Source organism: Bicyclus anynana, chromosome 3 (genome assembly GCF_947172395.1).
Source record: "Bicyclus anynana chromosome 3, ilBicAnyn1.1, whole genome shotgun sequence".
Classification (NCBI taxonomy): Eukaryota; Metazoa; Arthropoda; class Insecta; order Lepidoptera; family Nymphalidae; genus Bicyclus; species Bicyclus anynana.
The window spans coordinates 13,776,697-13,799,814 of record NC_069085.1 but is presented as its reverse complement, the minus strand read 5'-3'; the positions used below and the strand labels follow the sequence as shown (position 1 = coordinate 13,799,814).

At 38.2% G+C, this 23,118-nt stretch overlaps 1 protein-coding gene across 1 annotated transcript in view; it reads right to left on the bottom strand.

Moving 5' to 3' along the window:
• Window positions 1-6,738: 6,738 nt before the first annotated feature.
• LOC112058283 (sodium-coupled monocarboxylate transporter 1) overlaps window positions 6,739-23,118 on the bottom strand; it is a 30,433-nt gene continuing 14,053 nt past the window's right edge. The window contains exons 4-13 of the mRNA XM_024098998.2: window positions 22,854-22,919; window positions 17,785-17,836; window positions 17,442-17,509; window positions 15,535-15,689; window positions 12,726-12,866; window positions 12,074-12,298; window positions 11,694-11,875; window positions 10,291-10,532; window positions 9,353-9,631; window positions 6,739-8,798 (exon numbers count right to left, since the gene is read on the bottom strand). Of these exons, the coding sequence (XP_023954766.2) occupies window positions 8,769-8,798; window positions 9,353-9,631; window positions 10,291-10,532; window positions 11,694-11,875; window positions 12,074-12,298; window positions 12,726-12,866; window positions 15,535-15,689; window positions 17,442-17,509; window positions 17,785-17,836; window positions 22,854-22,919 (1,440 nt within the window). The 3' untranslated portion in view covers window positions 6,739-8,768. The remainder of the gene's footprint in view (window positions 8,799-9,352; window positions 9,632-10,290; window positions 10,533-11,693; window positions 11,876-12,073; window positions 12,299-12,725; window positions 12,867-15,534; window positions 15,690-17,441; window positions 17,510-17,784; window positions 17,837-22,853; window positions 22,920-23,118) is intronic.

Sequence of the window (23,118 nt, the reverse complement as noted above, 5' to 3'; positions counted from 1 at the left end):
ACTTGGAGAGAGAATACAATAAGGAGCTTAAGCTAACTTATCTTAATAAGTATACAAACAATGCCCACGTGGAATGGTGGCAAGAATACTGGCTGCATTTCTGCACTGGACAGCCAGGCTGATCCTTTGCGCAAAAAATGAGCCAGCCACCAGTCGAGGCAACTAACCGCGGTGAAATGATGAAATTAATGAAATCTACTTGAAATTAAAGGAGCCGTGATAGCTTAGTGGATATGACCTCTGTCTCCGATTCCGGAAGGTGTGGGTTCGAATCCGATCCGGGGCATGCACCTCCAACTTTTCAGTTGTGTGAATTTTAAGAAATTAAATATCACGTGTCTCAAACGGTGAAAGAAAAACATCGTGAGGAAATCTGCATATTATAGAATTTTCTTAATTCTCTGCGTGTGTGAAGTCTGTGAAGATGATACTGATGACTTGAAATTAAGGAATTGCATTAGATTAAAGTATAGTTTTAAGGCAAGGTGTACTGCGTTGAGACGGAGCCGTCTGAAAAAGCCAGTCCGTGAGATAAGTGAAAGTATCTTAAGTCCGCCACGCGGTCACAATTTTTATAAGGGGCGTAAACGGGCGTGCCGGACCAATGACCGTCTTGGGGAGGGTTGGTGCGGGTGATAACGACTTACGAAATCAACACGGATCGACCTAAGCCGTACCGCGGGCGACCACCGTATCAGCGAGCGTGTGGCGTATAATCAGATACATAATACAGTAGAAGTTCTGTATTTGTGGAGGATAACTTCCGTGAACGTTGCGACAGCAAAATCGCAACTTTGGATTTTTTATTAGCACGCAAAAGATGTGTTACAAGCAACAATGTGAAGGTTAACGTCGGAGTTTTTTCCGAAAAGCCGAAAATGGTTCGCTCTTGCTAGTTGAACTTTTGACATTGACAACACACACTACTAACACGGCACAGCAATATTGGTCATGACTGAAAAATAATGTTCTTAAAAAAACCAACTGATTAGTAATTCTAATCTCGGTGGACCAGAATTCAAAATCTGGTTTTTAAATCGTAAGCTAAATCGTATACCAACACATCTGTAGACTTCATCCCGAACAGAGTATTTTTTTTAGTTGGATATTTCATTAACTTTCAATCTACATTTCAACCATCTACTACAAAGCTATGTTTATACTAGATTTCAAAAATTGTTCTTTGTATTATCTAACGTACCGGCCGCATCAGAATAGTCCCGAATCCCGATGTTCAAGTGCCAAAATCAGCCTTAAACCTTTCTACGCATTAATCTTTTATCATCAGATTGTAATCTAGAAAACTGTCACTCACATTCAACAAACTGTCCTTGTTTTAAACTCTTAAAGAACAGATTTAAATTATCAATTTACCTTTTCAAATAAACCTAACTTTCGACCATCAAAATCATTAGGCCCTCACAAAAAGCATTTAAAACGAGCGTATTTTGATGATGCAACTGTCGGACATAAAGCACAAACTTTTTATGTCCTCGCTAAGAAACGTTCAAGTGTCGTTATTTGGAACACCTCCGGGTCCCGATGGCGTAATTCGTTCTCAAGTTGGCTCATTAATTAATTGAGCGTCTATACCGCGGTGCCCGCGTGCTTTTTATGACCACAATAAAGTTGTCCGCGTTAAGGTGGAGACAGACTTACCGCGCACGCACAGATGTATGCACACCACACAAGCATAAAACTGTTGCTTAACCTAGGGCAAAATTTGACTGAAACTTACTAACTATAGATAGCCAGGTAATTTTACGTTGAAAGAAAACTGACACATCACACGCGATGAATACAAAATCATGAAAATTAACTTACAAGTTTTCTATTTTACGAAATTGCTTTAACCAGTCATCAATCATCAGCTCAAAACTGGCAAGCTGAATGTAGTTTAACTAAAAACTGGACACATTCAATTATCAGCAGGTCATTTACCAACATCTGATCTTTCCATAGTTAAAGAATCAGAGAGTCAAACATCTAAATCTAAGCCCATTTATTTTGGGGAAAAAGTATTTGTTTTAATTTTTAAAACCTTTTCTCCTTGCCATTAATACTGGGAATCACAATTAGGCCAAAAACGTACGAAAACCATCCAAATTAGATTAGTATTGAGAAAATAGCGATTGAATAGAAAATCTTCTCTTTTGAAACCGGAAAAAACAGCACCAAGTTTCTGTAACGATGTTTTATAACTCAACGGTGGGATTTTCAAATTCGCCTCTAACTTTCTTTATCTATAGTATCGTGTTAGACAGAGATGTATAGAAAGAGTTCAAGACGAACAATTTCGAGTAAAAAAATACTGGATAACGTTACTGTTCCGGTTATATTTGCGTACTAGTGTGTTTCCACCTTTACTGTCTCCACGGGTGGCGTATTTATTTGTGAAGGCCACTGTAACAACACAATAACATTTCTTGCTTTGTATAATGAAGCTATTAAAATGTTATGAGGTTTTTGGGCGTTTAATGTGGCGCACGTGGCTGTTGCGGTGAGGTCCGACTCTTACGTGTATACACAACTGAGAAACAAATATCTTAGCGTCAGCATTTTATGGAACACCATGCGGATGCTGGATCCATCGCGTGGCGATCCACTTGTGACCAACGGGTGTAGGGTTAAGGATATCCTTGACAGTTAACTAACACTCCCCTTTTTCGCTCGTGTTGTTCTCTCTGCCTCGCCAAATTTGTAAGATCCTACTAGATACGAGTACCTCTGAATAACCGTTCTAATATAGAACTTACTGCAGTTTTAGTGAGACCAAGGTCTTTATGCAAGGTATAGAGAGATTTTGCTCTTAATCCTCTCGCACTCAATTCTACTAAACGCAAAAACTAACCACATAGCCAATTTAGTTAGTTCATAATATTTATTCATAATATTAAGAGACGTGAATATCGCGTGTCTCGAACGGTGAAGGAAAATCATCGTGAGGAAACCTTCATACATGAGAATTTTCTAAATTCTCTACATGTGGTATGCCAATCCGCATAGCGTGCGACTAAGGCCTAACCCCTCTCATTTTGAGAGGAGTCTCGTGCTCAACAATGAGCCGAATATGGGTTGATAATGATGAATATTTATTCACATTCAGACTGTCCATCTGATATCTACCTTAACACGTCGTATAATCTGAGATCAATGTTCACAAGCTCTACGATTATGTGTAGAGTCTAATTTAAAACTAAGTATACTACTACTTTATATTCGATCCGTGCCCATTGTTCTATTTTAGTGTCCACACCTTTCAATATCTTTCGACTAGCGGCAGTGGCTTAGCTAGGTAACTAAGGGCCCTGGTGCAAATAAAAAAATGGTGTCCCCTTCTATCGAAACTGCTTAGATTAAATAAATGCATAAAAATGCAGCTCTCAAGTTCTACAAATTCATTTCCATCGCGATTCTTTGGTAAGGATTCTGACCCTGACCCTGAGCTTGAGGGTCAGGGTCAGAATAGCCCGTGGGTGGCTACGACATTGACCAGCGGGATTTGTGAAAAACTGAATTTCATCCGAACGGCTTCTCAGGCATTCGCTAGATTATTTGAATATTAGATTGGCTTTTTAATGACGAGTATCTTCTACCGGACGATCCACTAATGCTAAATATTGATGGATGATGGGTACTAATGAGTTGCAAATCAAAGAAAGGGTCAAGCTACACAATATTGTGATAAAAGTGAAGATTCACGCAGAACACTTGCACACGGCAATATGCTATAATATGATAGAGTTAAAGATTGTTTCAACATGAGATCAGCATTTACTCAGAATCAAAATATAGTTTTCAGAAAAAAATCTCTACTTTGTAGGTACTCTTGTAACTAATGTGCTCATCTTATTTCATTTGCTTTCTTTCTTTCTCTCATTTTTTTTCTTTTTAAATTAACATTTATGTTTTTAATTGTGATATTTAAGGTAACTGTAAATAATTACTACACTTATATTGATTTATAATCTAGTTAATTTATTGTTTTAGTTAATCAATTATAGTACGAGTAGTTAGTAAAAATCACTTACGATTTAAAATACCTAAACCTAATAAAAAAAAAAAATTAAATTAGCTTTGATCTTACTTTACATAAAAATGTTTTGGTGGGATAAACTTTCCCGAAATTACCTCGTTTCTATCTCCTACTTTTAAACTCTCAAAATACTGTATAATTTAAGCAAGTCGGCATATTTAATTTCATCCTGAAAACAATTAAACAGTTCTTAGGCCAATTCCGTTTACGATCCAGCATCATTTCGCTGGCTTTTAACGTCTCAATCGGATTTACGACACTTTACGTTGGAAATTTGCAATTTTAGTACCGGAATAAAACAATCGATCGTAATTGATACGAGTATGTCGATATTTGTAAAGTTTCAAGGAACTCAACTGATAGGATAACTATATATATACCTTGTTTCCGAAATATATAGTTTCCGAAAAATATCTAGATTGAGGAATAATAATCACACTAATATTATAAAGTCGAAAGTTTGTGTGTATGTGTGAAAGTGTGTTAGTATGTTTGTTCCTCTTTTACGCTGCGGCTACTGAAGTGATTTGGCTGAAATTTGAAATGGAAATGGATTTTACTCTGGATTAACACATAAGCTACTTTTCATCCCGGAAAAATCCATAGTTCCCGCGGAATTTGTGAAAAACTGAATTCCACGCGGACGAAGTCGCGGGCGTCCGGTAGTGTCTAATAAATAAAAAGTAAACAAAGGATTTTAAAAATAGCGTGAACTTTATTTGCTTTTTTACCAATACATATTACTTAAAGTTTAGTTAATAAACATAGTATGACTGAATCTTCATAGCAAATCCGCGCTTTGTGGATTGTGCTATGCTGGAAATTTAAAACTTTGCATTTAGTACTGTTTGACGATGTCTTTCATATAATGTTCATAGTCAATAACTGCGCAATGCACATACATTACAAAGCGTTAGATTTTATCTGAAGCATAGAATTCATCTTATGGATTTTTTGAAATGTAGGCAATACAAAATTAGTATTACAAAAACATGGCCTTTGTTCTCACAAAAACACCCTATTTTTACGTTATCCTCTAGTCCAGGGTTTCTCAAACTTTTGGCTGCACGAACGCCTGTTAAAATTTCAAGTGACAACGAACCTCTTAATAATTGTCTCTTAATGACTGACCTCTCCCCCCCCCCCCACAAAGAAAAAAATAAATTTAAGTGTTGAAGAATATGAGGTTTTTATTTGAATAAAAGGTAACACAAAGTACAAAACGAAATGTCTTTGTAATATTAATGTGATGGGTGTGCTTGTTTCTTGTCGCAAATTGATTCAATGTTAGGAGTAATTTTGGACAATTTTAACCTTAATTCTGACTCGGTTATCAAGCCACCATTACGTAAATTTTGTAAACGACCCCTGCCGTCAAATGGTGCTAGAGCTAGAGCAGGGTTTCTCAAAGTGGTACCCCACTTTGAGAAACCCTGCGCTAGTCTGGTAAGTTTCTTAATTCTCTATGTAAGTGACAGACAGAGTCAGCGTGGTGGACTATTAGCCTAACTCCTTTCATTCTGAGAGGAGACTCGTGCTCAACAGTTAGCTGAATATGGGTTGCAAATAATAATGTAATACCTACCCTAGCTAAAAACCTTGTGCACGTCACTGGTTGTACAAATAGACACAACTTTACAAAACTTTTAATAGCGCGCCGAATGTAAATCACGCGCCCCGCTAACTGCACCACCTGTATTTACGCCTTCCCCGCATACCCCGTCTTCCCCTCGCAGCGCCGGAACAATTTTATAACTTCCAAAAGTTGGACGACGAAATTGTCGCACGTTTACAGAATACATAATATACCTTGTACCTACTTGATTACAAATATTTAAGAAATGCTATTATGGTTAAATAAACAATTCGTAGTGAGGTCGAGAAGTTCTATGGACAGCATACACGACTACTCAGCAGCCTGTTGCCAATTTGGCTAAAGACCCCAGAGCCAAGTTGACCCGACACTATACCGAAGATATCCCGGACGTCAGCCTATACGAGATTAGTGTGGCTCTCAAACACCTGAAGAACAATAAGGCGCCAGGTGAGGACGGAATCACAGCAGAACTCCTGAAAGCGGGTGGAAAACCGATACTTAAAGTCCTTCAGCGATTGTTCAATTCCGTCATTCACGAAGGCACGATGCCTGAGGCGTGGCATAGGAGCGTGGTGGTTCTGTTCTTCAAAAAAGGTGACAACACCTTGCTGAAGAATTATAGACCCATCTCGCTGCTAAGCCATGTTTACAAATTGTTCTCGAGAGTCATTACGAATCGTCTCGCTAATAGGTTTGACGACTTCCAGCCTCCCGAACAAGCCGGTTTCCGAAAAGGCTTTAGTATCATAGACCACATCCATACGCTGCGGCAGGTTATACAGAAGACTCACGAGTATAACCAGTCACTTTGCTTAGCGTTTGTGGACTATGAGAAAGCCTTCGATTCGGTGGAAACCCAAGTATATGTCAGCGTTTTAAAAATGTGACGCTTTTTTACGAGCAGTGTTGCATTTTCAATTTTGGGCGTTGTAAATAGACCTTCATTTAACTTCATACTATATTTAAACGCTTTTTTAACGTCCGTTAAAAAAACTCTCGAATGAGAGCTAAGTAACGAATCTCAGTCTAATATTGTTGACTAAACCAGAGTTACCATTACATTTTCAATTATTGAAATGGAAGGGTCAGAAATAATAAATAACTGTGATGTATATTCAATTTATTTAACAATATATTTAATAAACTATTTTACAAATACCTTATAAATGTTAAATAAATAAACGTTATCAAAATACAATAAATATCTTAATATACATAAATCCATTTCTTATAGATATTATACCTACATAACATCAGGTACATACTGTAGAATATATGAAAAGTTATTCGAAAAATATTCTTAACTAATTATATAACTAGAATATAATGAAGAATGAAGTATTTCGATATCCTGATAACATCGAGCGTTAAAATATACAATTTCCTAACAACCACACATCATAAGACCGGCCGCATTTACGAGAGTTTGTCTCTTTGTACATTTCTGACAGCACCAAAAATTCTGCTTGTGTGAGTCAGAGTTAATTTCTGAATTTCTAGATTAATAGACAGAACACGTCTTCAACGTTCTGGTCAGACTAGCATCCGATCGGCAGCATTAGAATCGCAGTGGCAGCTATAAACATCGGTTACAAACATTTTAGTTGTTGTGTATCTTCCAGTGCCCTTAGCAATCTTCACCTGTGTGTGTTTTACCCTCCCGGAGTAAAATGTACGAATTTTAAAATTTCTTTAAGTTTCGAGTGTTCATTCATTTCTCGGTCTTCTCTGGTCCCTAGAGGGGCCTAGACCTAGTCCCTAGGGCTTGCCTAGACAGGATGCCCTAAGCAATTGCTTAAATAGCTTATAGGCTAATCCAGGATTGATCTTCACTGAATTTTTGTTATAATTTAAATAGCAATAAGATTTATATTCTGATACATTTGGGTTTATTTACTTGAACGTTTACTTCTGACGTGGCAATGAAAGGGTCCCAGCTAAAGTCAACGTCGTCTACATTTCGTTTTCCGTCAACACTGCAGAAACGGATTTCGGATGCGTCAGAATTCTAATAGTATGCGTCAGAATTCTAATAGTATGCGGCTCTAGAACACGTCATATGAGCTAAGCGCTTTCAGGCATACGTCAGAAAATTTCTGATGAAAAACTCATACAATATGTGACAGACTACATAAAAAAAACTTCCTAGATTAATACATACACGAATAATTGGTCCACTGTTGATTTTTTTGCCAACACATAAACTCGACACAGAGAAAACAAGAAAGGAAATTCTAAATATTTATATTGTCTTAAGTTAACGCAAGCAGTACCTCTGATGTGGAGACGATGCACTCTCCACATCAGGGGATATTGCTTGCCTAAGATTGTCTAACAGTAGAATTCATAGACGTTCCAGGGGCACCCCCAGGAGACCATTGGGGGCGCCCCCGCAACGTCTATGAATTTTAGTCTAAGATGCAGCTACTATATTACTATCTTCCCAAAAAGCTCTTATATTTTTCTTATATTCTTACCCAGACATGGCCAATATCCTTAACTAGTTTGTAGGAGCGTTAGCTTTAGCATTCTATGTTCTGTGTATTAAATATCATCACTTAGCTGTCATTTCTGCTAATAACTAACTTTTTGTTTCAGTATTTTGTTTTTTTACAGAATATTCCTCTGTTTAAAATTATATAATCACATTTTTATTAATAACATACTATGTCCAACCTTTATTAGTTTAGTTTATAATTAAGCTATGGAAATGAATATCTAAATAATATCAAACATCAGCTTCCCCTAATTGTCTTCAAAACTCAAAAGAACTCAATAGATTGTCTTGTAGTTTTAACACCATTTTTCATTTCTAATTAGAAGAATGCTTTTATACAATTACTAATTACTTAAAAAATAAACAAGTTAATTGTGTATTGAACAACACTAACCAACATAGCTTCATAATAATATGTAAAGGCGCCCTTATATGACACTTTACATACATCATAATATACCTACAAAATATTTACCAATTTAGGTCCATAATGCTTAAGTACATAGAATATACTGATTTGACAATACTTTTAAAGTATAATCGACAACGATTCAAAACTTAAAATTGTTAAGCTTACAATACTTATTACTTAAGTATGTATAGATATTCGAATTACTGCTTATTATTATGGTGGCATATCACCTACTTGTCTCGCCGTTCATTTCAATCTGCAAAAAAAAAAGAAACTTAAAGAAATTTGCTGTAGTTGATTCGCGAAAATTTAAAAAACATTTTTTACTTTACGTTACAGTTTTTAGGGCCAGGTTCACCAACTTCTGATACGGGTAGTATGAACAAAAATTTTGTCACTTGATAAAGACAAAACTTGTGAAAAAGCTACGAGTATATACGGCACTTTGGTACCTGTCAGAAAACGGTGGTAAAACTAGCCCTTGAAATTGTAGCGTATTTACTTATAAAAGTAAAACCAAAGGAGAAATCTAGTCTCCATACAAATATCGGGCCCAAATGAAACAATTATAATCCTCGATAAATGGGCTATCTAACACTGAAAGATTTTTTCAAATCGGACCACTAGTTCCTGAGATTAGCGCGTTCAATCAAACAAACTAACAAAAAAACAAACAAACAAACTCTTCAGCTTTATAATATTAGTATAGATTATTAGTAAATTTTTCATCTCCGTACCGTACTGAAAAGTGGGCTCAATTTCGGATATCCCCTTTACTGTTACAAAATAACAAAAATATCCAAAATTTACCTTATCCGGAACCTGGCCTATTATCAGAGGAGCGCACGGTGTGGGTGCATCAACGTCTTTAGTGTTAATACTTCTTCTGGTCATTCCACTGTTGGTGTGAGCTTCTTGAGGCAAGAGCCTCCACACCACCGGCGTGAACAGTTCAGCGTCCATCTTGGTTGCGTCTCTTTGGTCGAAGAACCATCCGACGGTTGCGCCCACGAACAGAGTGGCGAAGAGTCCCAGCGGTGCTATCCAGTGGTAGGAGACTCGGAAGAGAGGGAACACTGTGTTGGGATCCTGTAAATAAGTAGTGTATTATGTATATTTTATTCAACAAGTTAGCATTTAACTGCACAAACTATATTTAAGCCGTACACGACGTGCATTGCATTTATCAACAAACAAAATAAAAATGAAGGTATAAATAATTTCACACCTAACAATAAGTATAGTTGGCATAATCATTAATTCTGCGTTTTCGGAAGATAAATTCAACCAACCCTGTACGAAGAAAAACCATTAACTGACAATGAGGTTTAGTGGCTTTTATTTTCATTGCAGGACATGGCCTATATTTATAATAAATAAAATAATTATAACAAACACACACTATCTAATTGTTCACCCAGAGGCAAGGTACCCAATATATAATAATATTAATATAAGAGGTAAACCCTCTGGATAGCAAGGCCAAATAAGCGTCAGCTCTTGGGTCACCTGACGCATGGACCAATTTGTCAGCATTGAAAAATTTTTTATAACTGTTGACCATGGGCCTAAAGTCTCAAAGACAAGGCCGCAAATATATAGCCTATCGTTTTTTTTTTCAAAAAACAAGGTAAACCCAGCGCCTATCTGCGACTCGTAAGATCTAGTCAGATCATTTACGCATCGATCGAATAACACTTGGCTTACGAGTATGGGTCAAAGTCATAATAATAACAAGATATACTTACGAAATCACTACCAGGGACGAACGAGGAGTTGTAAGCGCACTCCATGGTCATGTTCAGCGGCGGGGCGCGCAGGCCGGCGGCGGCGGCGGTCTGCGTGCCCATGGACACGGTGCCGGCCAGCAGCGCGCCCGCCACGGCGCCTGCGATGGCGCCGCGCGGCCCCACCCACCAGCACGCCATGCCCAGCGTGAAGATGCCGCACGTGGCGCTCGCTGCGATCGCTGACAGCGCAGTCGCTACACCTGCATTGAGAAATAACTGCCTCATTGGTCTTGAAGAAAGAAAAGAAAGAAAGAAAAAACGTTTAAGCGTGAAGATGCCGCACGTGGCGCTGGCTGCGAGCGCTGACAGCGCAGTCGCTACACCTGTATTGAGAATTAACTGCCTTATTGGTCTTGAAGAAAGAAAAGAAAGAAAGCAAAAACGTTTAAGCGTGAAGATGCCGCACGTGGCGCTGGCTGCGATCGCTGACAGCGCAGTCGCTACACCTGTATTGAGAAATGCCTTATTGGTCTTGAAGAAAGAAAAGAAAGAAAGAAAGAAGAAACAAAAAACGTTTTAAAATTTTGCCACACACCACAATGCCGAAGCACCGATGCAGCGTCCGATGCCTCAACCACCTGAGCAAGACAAGACCAAAACTCAAGTAGTAGAAGCATCAAACACCACACTGTCGTGTTTGGCACAACCTTGAAAAAGGTACCAGCTCAGCATTTTGCTGCATGATCCAGGCAATTGCTGGTGCATACAGCACTGATTTTCAGCTGATACCCTCACGGATAAACAGAGCCACGCACGATCTAAAAACCGAACACAGTTATGATATTTATCACTCCTACGATATCTTTTCGTCAAAAATTACTCAGAGCGTGAAGCATTCGAACAGTTAAGATGCAAATTTTGTCCCTCATAAGCAGGCTCAGAGTCACTCAGCGGGCGATCGAGCCAGCTATGTTTGGAGTTTTTCTGCGTGATCAAATCAAAAGTGAAGATATACGTAAAGAACCTAAGTCACCGACATAGCTCGACGAGTCGCGAAGCTGAATAATGGGGAGCCACATAGTTCCAAGATGATATCTAGTAGATAAACTCACCAAGCACGTGATAGCCCAGTGGATATGACCTCTATCTCCGATTAAGGAGGATGCGGGTTCGAATCCGTCCGGGGCATTCACCTCTAACTTTTCATTTTAAGAAATTAAATGTCACGTGTCTCAATCGGTGAAGGAAAACATCGTGAGGAAACCTGCATACCAGAGAATTATTTTAATTCTCTGCGTGTGTGAAGTCTGCCAATCCGCATTGGGCCAGCGTGGTGGACTATTGGCCTAACCCCTCTCATTCTGAGAGGAGGCTCGAGCTCAGCAGTGAGCCGAATATGGGTTGATGACAACGAAACTCACCAAGGACACCTCCAAGCTTCTCTATGACGATGAGCATCACCACAGAGAGCACGGCGAGGGCGGCGGTGACGGAGCGCGCCAGGATGCCCTCCGTGAGCGGGCGCAAGCGCAGGCGCAGCCAGCCGCGCATTATGTCCTCCACGGCTACCAGCGCACACGCGTTTAATACTGCTGACAGCGAACTGGGAACCAAACATGTAAAATTAGCCCTATTAATACTTACTTACTATATTAACCCTAGTGCTGTAAACTAGCCAAATCTTAATAAATCTAGTGTAACCTAAACAGTGCCGGATTAACCATTAGACAGAGTAGCCAATCAGTTAAGCGCGGCCTTTAATTTATGCATGCTTTCAAACAATAAACATTATCATACATACCTCAATCCAGCACCAAAAACACCAGCGAGGAACACTCCAGAAAGGCCCGGCAGATGCTGCACTTTAGCCACGTAGGTAACAAATGCGGGCAGGAGCCGGTCGTCAACCAGGGGCACGCCCCCGGGGTCACAGCCCCCCAGCACCCAGGCCCCCCAGGCGGTCAGACCGCACCACACGCACAGAGATATGGCCAGGATTGCGCCGATACAGAATATGGCCAGCGCACTGTAATGATAAATATCGGATTAAAAGAAATATAGTGCTTTTGCGTTCTTCGTTGTTACGCCATCTCGTAATTTTGAAGCACTAGTTTGGTAACTTGGCAAATACGCAACGAGATAGGTACATCAAAGATCGTATTCGATTCGTAAAAAAAGTGACTTTTATAACTGAGATAGAGCTCAGTCGTAAAAATAGAGTATGTTATTAGATGCTAATGAGGTATTAATCAAAATTAAACTTGAAGTATAGACACCCGACTTCTCCATAAATTTGGTACAAACACGATCCAGATTTCTTGCGAGTACTGATGTTCCAATTCATTGTACCTATAATATAGGTTCAATCTACTCCCTTGATCATTTTCTACACAACAAAACAAAAATGGATTTAATGATTTCAATGAAGAGATTTAATAAAGACAAATACTTACGTGATTGCTTTCCTCTTAGAAGGCAGGGCAATATACCGCTGAACCATGGTTTGATTGACGGAGTTGAAACAAGTCCAATACAAGAACCCTCCGACCACGGCACCCCATCCCGTCTGACGCTCGTATGGTGAAAAACTCCAACTACAAACAAAAAAAACATGCTTAGGACATGTCATCATCATCAGCATCGTATCAGCATCATATCAAGGACGTCCTCTGCAGGACATAGGCTTTTTGTAGGGACTTCCAAACATCACGATCCTGCGCCGCCTGCATCCATCTAATAAAAGAGGTAGGAAATGCCCTTTTATGTATTTTTGCAAGTAGTAATTAATGAGACAGCCACATCGGACATCAATCACAAAGGATGCCTTAACACCTTATTTCCTAAAGCAAAATCTGAGACTGTCCAAAAAAGTGTTGGCCTCTAATAAAATAAATCATGACGACATCATCATCATCTCCTTACCCTTATCCCACTTAAGTGGGGTCGGAAAAATATGTCAATCTTTTCCATTCGTCTCTATTACTTGTCAACTCATCATCCTTTTACACACATGTCCTCTTTCACACAATCCAACCATCTCTTCTTTGGCCTTCCTCTCCTCTTATGACCTTCCACTTGCACATTCAACAATTTTCTAGTAATATGACTTTCCTCTCTATGCATTACATGTCCATACCAAGCTAACCTTCTACTCCTCAATTTTTCTGTCACTGGCGCCACCTTCAGACTTCCTCTTATATACTCATTCCTCATTTTATCTATTCTTGTCACACCACACATCCATCTCAACATACGCATTTCGTTCACATGCATTCGTTTACTATCCGTCCCTTTCACCGCCCAACATTCTGATCCATACAGCACGACAGGTCTTACAACCGTTTTGTATATTTTACCCTTAAGTCTAAGAGGCATTCGCGGGTCACATAGTACACCTGAGACCTGTCGCCATTTCATCCATCCCGCATTCATTCTACTTTTCACGTCTCGGTCCACATTGCCATCGTTTTGAAAAAGCGATCCGAGGTACCGAAAATCGGAGCAAGCTGGTAGGGTTACACCATTTAAGGCAATTTTGGAAGATTGAGATGTACCGCCAAAGTCAAATCATGACGACATGTATCTATAAACATTTTAAGAACCTCACTCGTTAGGCGATAGAAAATGAGGTTCGGTCTCTGCTTAACAAATCAAGTAGATTCTTACAAAGACCGACATTTAACTAAAAAAGATAGCAGAGTATCCCTGCATAATCGTATCAGAAGTGAGAAGATACCAGTATTACCAACATAGCTACCTTAACAAAATATTGAAAGGCAAAGTGGCACTATAGGGCATACATAATGGCCATAGCGTCCAATAGATAGACGACATCGAATGGGCTGCAAAGAGTTGCCTGATGTAAACCTAGTCAGAACCATGATATTATTGCCCTCATTCGCACCAGAGTTTTTTTAACGGACGTTAAAAAAGCGTTCAAATATAGTATAAAGTTAAAATGAAGGTCTATTTCCAGCGTCGTGTTTTAAAAACGCTGTCGTGTGTATTAAAAACATATACTTGGTGTGAATACATTTGTTGCATTTGAACGCTTTTTTAACATCCCTTATAAAAAGCTATCGTGCGAATAAGGGCTAGAGACTTAGAAAATCTCTATAGAAGGCGGTCCTACGTTCTACGGTGGACGTCTGTCATATAAGATTACTATACGTTGATGATATTAAAAGCAGAGCGCAACCAATGCATTAGTGTGCTCGACGCTTTAATCGATCAAGATAAAAACTGATAAAACAATTGTATGCAACTAAATATACAGTAAGTATAATAAGTGTACATTAACTAAACCATTGTTAATTTATTTTAAGTTTAAAATAAAGCAATATAATAATTCACACGCCTTTTTAACATGAGAAATCATTCATTAGATGATAATATTAAATTATCAAAAGTACTGGACATTTATGCAAATTTTAAGTTCACTGACACACGCTGACTTATGTTAATCCGTTTGAACATAATCATACATATGTAATAACTACCTATCTAATGTTAACAATAGACCATATCGATGTATATTTTGAGCATGTAAAATGAATTTTATACTATCAAAATCCAAGCCATACAAATGCGGATATAAATAGTCAACGATCATCGATCGATGCATGCACCTCCAACTTTTCAGTTGAGTGCATTTTAAGAAATTAAATATCACGTGTCTTAAACGGTGAAGGAAAAATATCGTGAGGTATCCTGCATACCAGAGAATTTTCTTAATTCTCTGCGTGTGTGAAGTCTGCCAATCCGCATTGGGCCAGCGTGGTGGACTATTTCCTAACCCCTCTCAATCTGAGAGGAGACTCGAGCTAAACAGTGAGCCGAATATGGGTTAATAATAATGATAATAATAAGATGTTTAAATAAGGATCTTTTTAATATTAATCGACAAACATAGCACGAACGATACGAATTAACCATCCGACCTCCGAATTGACGTCCTCCGTGGCGCAGTGGTATGTGCGGTGGATTTTCAAGATGGAGGTCCTGGGTTCGATCCGCAGCTCGCCCGATTTAGGTTTTCTTAATTGATCCTCGTTTGGCAGGTATAAGACGTACCGTCAAGCGATTTAACGTCACGGTACAATATCGTGTAGAAACCGAAAGGATTTTTCCTCCCTCTAACAAGTTAGTCCGCTCCCATCTTAGATTGCATCATCACTTACAGGTGAGATTGTAGTCAAGGGCTAGCTTATAAAGAATAAAAAAATCCTCCTTTTTTAAAGTCGGTTATAAAGGGAATCTCACTTGGACAGCTCAAGTCGCCCGGACTCGCTGGCGATGCCGAGTACCGCGTCAACGCCGCCAACAGCCAGCGTGCCTGCTGCCGCCACCAGCAGCACGCCGATGAACATCACGCCCGTCTGCACCGAGTCCGTCCACACCACCGCGCGGAGACCACCCTGACAACACACATCATAAATAATGAGCCGTTTTCCTCTAAAGGAAAAAAAATAAACTCTTAAAAAATCCGCTATTTAAGTACCGTTTTTAATTTTTTATAATTTTAAGGTTCTGATAAACTAGATCCAACTCGGCTGGGCCGCATTCGAGAAACTTCGCGATATCTTTTCGTCTGAAATTCCTCAGTCCCCGAAGGCAAAAATCTTCGAACAGAGCGTGTTGCCAGTTCCGAGACTTGGTCGCTAACTATGGGCCTGTTAAGAAGGCTCAGAATCACACAGCAGGCGATGGAACGAGCTATGCTAGGAATATCTCTGCGTGATCGAATCAGAAATCCGTAGAAGAACCAAAGTCACCGACATAGCTCAACGTGTCACGAAGCTGAAGTGGCAATGGGCGGGGCACATAGTTCGAAGAGCTGATGGCTGTTGGGGTCCCAAGGTGCTGGAATGGCGACCCCGCACCAGAAAGCGCATTGTTGGTCCGCCCCCCATCAGGTGGACAGACATCATCAAGCGAGTCGCAGGTATTCGCTGGATGCAGGCGGCTCAGTCTCGTGATGTTTGGAAGTCCCTACAGAAAGCCAATATCCTGCAGTGGACGTCCATCGGTTGACATGATGATGATGATGATGATAGACTTGAGTTTTCACTTGTAACAGAACATCGTGCATTTGCCGTTTTTATATTTGTCGAACTGAACAACAAGCCGAACCAGGCAAACTTGAGAATTCTAGCGAACGCTCTATTCGATACTCGTCAACGATATTCTTTCCAAGCAAATCTGCTCGCTAGAATGCTCACCAGACCGCTCGATAGGATGCTCGTTAAAATGTTGTCGTACTATTTTGTGATGTGATTCGCACGAATGATCATTACAAGTGAATGGTCTATCAGCACCTTTTTAAGTACATCATCTTCCGTAAATCTATACTAATATTATAAAGCTGAAGAGTTTGTTTGTTTGTTTGTTTGATTGAACGCGCTAATCTCAGGAACTACTGTTCCGATTTGAAAAATTCTTTCAGTGTTAGATAGCCCATTTATCGAGGAAGGCTATAGGCTATATTTTATCCCCACATTCCTAAGGGAACGGGAACCACGCGGGTGAAACCGCGCGCGGTCAGCTAGTTATATTATAATTAAATTCGTTTGACGTCGTTTCAATGGAGAATTCAAAATAAATCGACCCATAACCTCTGGATTACCATAGCCGACAAAAACCAAATTTTACAGGAAAACATTTTTGTACTATTACATTGAAACTTATCATAGAATTAGGAATTTGTTCATTCTATTTTAACAATTTTGCTGTCTTAATTCAAGAATGTTATGACGTTTATGCGTTTGCGATATTGCTTAGGGTAAAAAATTACTTTCATAAAACAGCCGATCATAACGCACAAAATCCCGCTCATTTCCGCTAACAAAGTTTCATTTTTCCGATAAAAATTAAACCTTACCTACTTATTACTGAATGGTGGATCCACCACTAGTAGTGACCATTTTAGTACCACACACATAATTTTTATTAGATTTATTGATTATATTTTCAAATTATTACTTTTTGTATATTAAATCTTTTTTTTCTTTCTTTTTGTTGTCTCCTGTGTATAGTGTGTGTGTTTGTGTTTGTCCTAAAAAATTTTTTTTTTTCAAATATAACTATAAAAATAGATTTATGGATGGAAACGTGAAATTGAAATGTCTTTTATGTCTAATAAAAAAACGTATAAGTATAAACGTACTTACTAATACTGTATACAGTCCACATATCGCAACCATAGCACCACCGACCGCAAAAACATTAAAACCCGTCACTGAAAATTAAAAAAAAATCAACGTTATCGTTTTTATCAAACGGATTTTTGTAGTATGAATAGCAGTTCGTTTATCAAATAAAGTAGAACCCCGAGTCTTCACCCACGTTGTTTCCATACCCGTGGGAATACGGAAATAAAGTATGGTATGTGTTACTCGCTGATAATATAGCTTTCAAATGGTGAACCAATTTTTAAATTCGGTTCAGTACTTTTGAAGTCCATTCGTAACAATCAAATCATTTTTATGATAAGTAATAGTTTAGATAACTTACATTGATTAAATGCTAAAGCAGGAACATACACCACCATAGGCAGGAACAGTACCTGAGAAAGAGTGAGACGTCTTTTAGAATGAGCTACTTAATAATATTACAAACTAGCTGACGCCGCGCGGTTTCACCCGCGTGGTTCCCGTTCATGTAGGAATACAGGGATAATATATAGCCTATAGCCTTCCTAAATAGGCTATCTAACACTGAAATAATTTTTCAAATCGGACCAGTAGTTCCAGAGATTAGCGTGTTCAATCAAACAAACAAACAAACAAACTCTTCAGCTTTATTATATTAGTATAGATACGTCACATTAATACTACAACAACAAAACTATTAGTTATTAATCAGTTTGACGTTTGTTCCTTTTATTGAAATCAAGTATCACCATGACGTCACAAAATGAACGACAGCGTTATTGAGCATGAGCTGAAGCATTTTTCAGCATGAGCTGAAAAACTTTCAGCTTTTATAAAACAACCAAGGTCTGGCGGTCGCTGGCTCTTAGTCTATATTGGTAAATAATAGATTGCTATAAATAGCCAGTGTGAGTGACATTCCTCCAACGTAGGCGTCTATCGGACGTGGGCATCGGAGACGCCATAGTACTAAGCATACGCACTACGAACGTCGATGCAAGTGTGTTAATATATAAATGCGAAAGTCATTCTTCACGAAATCTCGATAACCGCTTGATGTAAAAAGTTAAACTTGGTAGGGAGGTACTTCATAGGTAGTAGACATCCGCTAAGAACGGATAGAGCCGGATTAACCTCTTGACTCCTAAATGGACGACCGGTCGCCCGTCGTATCCGTTACGTGACATGTAAAAAAATATAAAGTAAACTTAGGGCAATAGGCGAGCACAGTATCATGCTCCGCGTGATAGAGGAATATAAAGATTTTTTAAATGGCTCACAACGGTAGATTAAAACCGCATTCCCTGACTGTCGGCTTCTTCAACGCAGACGGGCTTTTCGATAAAATACTCGCGGGCAGCGAATGGTTAAGGAGGTCTAAAGGCGAAGTAGCAAGCGTCCGCTAGTAAACTAAGTATAAATCCTGAGTGCTGACGTAGTTATAAAAGGTTTCAAACGATTTTCCTGATACAATTATTGTCTCACGGAAAATATATTCCAGTAACTACATACGTCAATAGGTATATTCTATTGTAATATTATTAAATAGACATCGATATGATGTAATGGTTATTATATTCTTGATTGGTAACAAGCGCTTACGTTAATTTAAGGCACCTTTTTGATTTCAGAGTATTGACTCTTAATTTTACCTACTGAATTTTGTTTGGTAAAAGATTGCTAAGAGCATGTTAAGCCATCTATCCCATAGGGGCGTAGCTACTACCCTATCAGCCGTATCGATTATACGGGCCCCCGGACAGGGGCACCTTACGTGTGAAAGCAGAAATTGGTAATCCACAATCGCACTATCAAAATTTATTGGGCCTTGCAATAAATTTATATATATACAGGGCCCCCAAGGCACGCTACGCCACTGCATCCCATACTTATCATTAGCATCCAATAGTGAACGTTACAGTGTCTATAATATAGCCTAAACCCGACAATCCGCTTATAAATTTGGTGGCACATACCATAAAGGCTTAAAGGCCTAAATAATAATGATAATACAACTTTTATTAGAAATCGAACCCATGCAGTACCGCAAAGCGACCTGCAAAAGACTTTTACTTGCAAGCTAATTCACTAACATTTAGATATGTTAGTTGACTTAAACAGCATCAATATTTTATGTAACAAATAGTAGGAGAGCCGAAGAGAGGATTTTTGCAGTTACTAGAGCGCGGCAGTTAGACTTAAGATACTATACATTGCACGTTGTTGAGTACCTCCACAAATTATGAGCTTTTAGTATTGGTGTGTAAGTTTAGGCGACCAATAAAATAAAGTAACTTCAAAAATACTCAATTCAGTACATCAGATATGGATAATTCGATAGCTAGAAGGGGTGCATTTCAAAAAATTTTACGATTTAACCGTAATGTAGTGGGATAGGAGGGTCCCAAAGTTATAAAATAAAACTATATTTCAGGATATATATTTCAGTATCCGAGCCACAAGCACGGTTAATTTTTTACTTATTTGGAAGAAAATCTCAAAAATAATCGCTAATATTTAATGATAATTTCAGTAAGCCGAAGTGATCAAAATCGCCTTTAAAGTTTGCAGTTTTTGTCACACCGCTGATAATGAAACAACTATTTAATTAGTATAAGTAGTAGTAGTATGTAACTATTAATTTTTCCTATCGTGTAATCAACCAATTCTAATCGGTCCCCCATGACGCTTTAGTAACTGCAAACTTAGCATACCGGGCTCCCCTACTAAAATGACATCCAGTGCCTATTGACAATCCTTCGTGGATATAATACTACCAGTATATATCCACGAAGGATTGTCAGTAGATGACGTTTATCATTTGATTTGATGTTTATCTTTATCGGTTGTTAATAAAGACCAAATTAGTGAATAGGCCAGCAGAGAGGCTGTCAAGTTAATATAACAATAAGCATTATTATGATCATTATTAAACAGTGGCTATACAGTGGCATAAAACTCATTACGGCAATAAAGACTTTATCGTACAATTACGCTGAATTGTAAGAAACAATTCAATGTCGGCATTTTCACGACGGACTTTGGACTTCGTCTTGTCTTGCTCTTTGTTCATGACGTGTTGGTAATACTCTTAATACTTACCTTCATTAGACGCTTTATATGATCAATTGACTGCGCTCGCACTTTAGCTTCTAGCGCGAGTAAAGTCCAGATTTAAACTATCCTTGGCCGGCAATTATTGTGATCTATTTTTAAATTGTAGTAAGAATATTTCCGTTATTGATTTATTGGTTACTTGCAGACGCCCCGCGGTTTTATTCGCGTAGTTCCCGCTCCCGTGAGCATACGGGGATAAAATATAGCCTACTAGCGGACGCCTGCGATTTCGTCCGCGTGGAATTTAGCTTTTCACAAATCCCTCGAGAACTATGGATTTTTGCGGGATAAAAAGTAGCCATGGTTTCCCAAGATTTGCGAAAACTGATGATTTTAATGATATGAATGTTTATTACTCTTTCACGCCTCGACTACTTAACCGAATTATCTGAAATTTGGTATTGAGATATATTATAGAATGGATTAACACATAGGCTACTTTTTATCCCGGAAAAATCCATGGTTCCCGAGGGATTTCTGAAAAACTAAATTCCACGCCGACGAAGTTGCGGGCGTCCGATAGTTATCTAAAAATATGATAACCTGACGATTAGACAGTGCTTGTAAACTAAGCCTAGTTGAAATAAATATATTTTGACTTTGTTTTTATATTTTGTTAGAAATATTTTTTCTTATTTTTAAGATTTTAAAAAATTCGCTTCTGTTTTCAGACGGAAAAATTAAACAAAAAAAATTTAAAAATTATAAAAGAAAGATATTTCTAACAAATATTAAAAAAGCAAATTTAAAATTCAACAATAATTACCTAACAACAATAATAATGTATTTTGCACATTAATTGTTTCTTGATCATTTACTAAAATCTTGCACATTTATTTCATAAATTTATGTATTTTACTAAGAGCAATAACAATGCCCTGCAACTAGGAAAATTCTATAGAAAAATATTATCACGAACAATAACATGATCTTGTTCGCGGGTAACAATTGATGTTTACATTCCTAACAGGCGCTAAGCGAGTACAGAGCATGTTGATTTTACTTAACTCTACCTATACTGTTATTTTTCACGTTTAAAACGTCAAATTAACTATGTCCTGTGGTTTCACCCGCGTAGGTCCTATTTCTGGCAGGAATGTGGGGATCGAAGTAGCTTAATCCCCAATCCCCAATAATGCATGTGCTATAGAAAACTAAAATCTATCTCTTTGTGCCAAACTTCATCCAGATTCGTTCAGTAATTGAGCCGCGATGGAGAAACAAACATTCATAAAATTCTAGGTAAAGCAAGATTCTTTAAGATCGTACAATTTTCCATAATAAACCTCTGCGATATATTAGAAGACATAAAGACAAAGGATCATAATAATTATAGATTCAAATTAAAAGAAGCTCTGTTTTAAAGCATACATTTTCTTTACTTTCTGACTGTCTAATTTTTCCTTCGACCAAAATTCATAAAACTGAAAATCCAGGTCAATACTTGTTAGACTATTTACATTTATGTATGTGCGACATAATGAATTATACAAAATATGTAAATTAGTCGAAGTTTTACGCTGATTAACATTATAATTATGCAACAAAATATACCAAATCTATACATTTGTAGGTAAAGTAATAAAGTTGAATGTATGACCTAATAGGTAATTCCGGTTTGTCTTTTTTCCTATTTCCAGTCATTATATTGACAGCAAGCATATTAATATACCTAATTATAATTATATTCCTTTTAAAATTAATTAATAGTCATTTAACTTTAAACATCCTCTCCGGATCGGACATCCTCATAGCCGGTAAATACGTAAAGTTATTTGTTTCTCAATATAGGTATACAAAAGAGCATTTTCCTTACTTCTTACTGTACGTTACGTTACGTGATACGTTAACCAGAGAGCCTAGTGGCAGTTTCGTACTGTTACTATCGCGTTAGAGTCAACGCGATAGTTACAGTATCAAAATATTGAAATCTCCCACTAGGCACACTGACCTCGTACATAACGACTGTAGTAGCTTCGTTTGATGAAAATAATTTACGCTTTGTCGAATTTTTATGAATTACAATACAATTAAATACAATGACCCGGCAAACATAAATTTAAGAAAAAAATAAGAAAATTCTCAGGTATGCAGGTTTTTTCACGATGTTTTTCCTTCACCGTTTGAGACATGTGATATTTTGATTTCTTAAAATGTACATAACTGAAAAGTTGGAGGTGCATACCCCGGGCCGGATTCGTCGAACCTACTCGTACGCCCTCCGGAATTGGAGGCAGAGGAGGTCATATCTACCGGGCTATCACTGCACTCCACTGCTTGTACTAGGCTATCACTCTTAAGTAAATAGCTTACCTCATCCAAAAGGAACAAAACTGATGCCACAGCGCGAACATGCCGGTTAAACCGAAGCTCGAGATACTGCAACGAAATAATTTAAAATTTGTAAAATTGTAATTAGATTAAAACTACATTATATATTGTTTCATATGCTACTTGAAAGAACTATCAGTTGACCCATATACTCGTAGTTATTCACTAACTCGACCTGTTTAGGTGGATAAAACCTCTTTGATTTCAATTTCATTAGGTGATACAAAAATATTTCATAGCATATTTA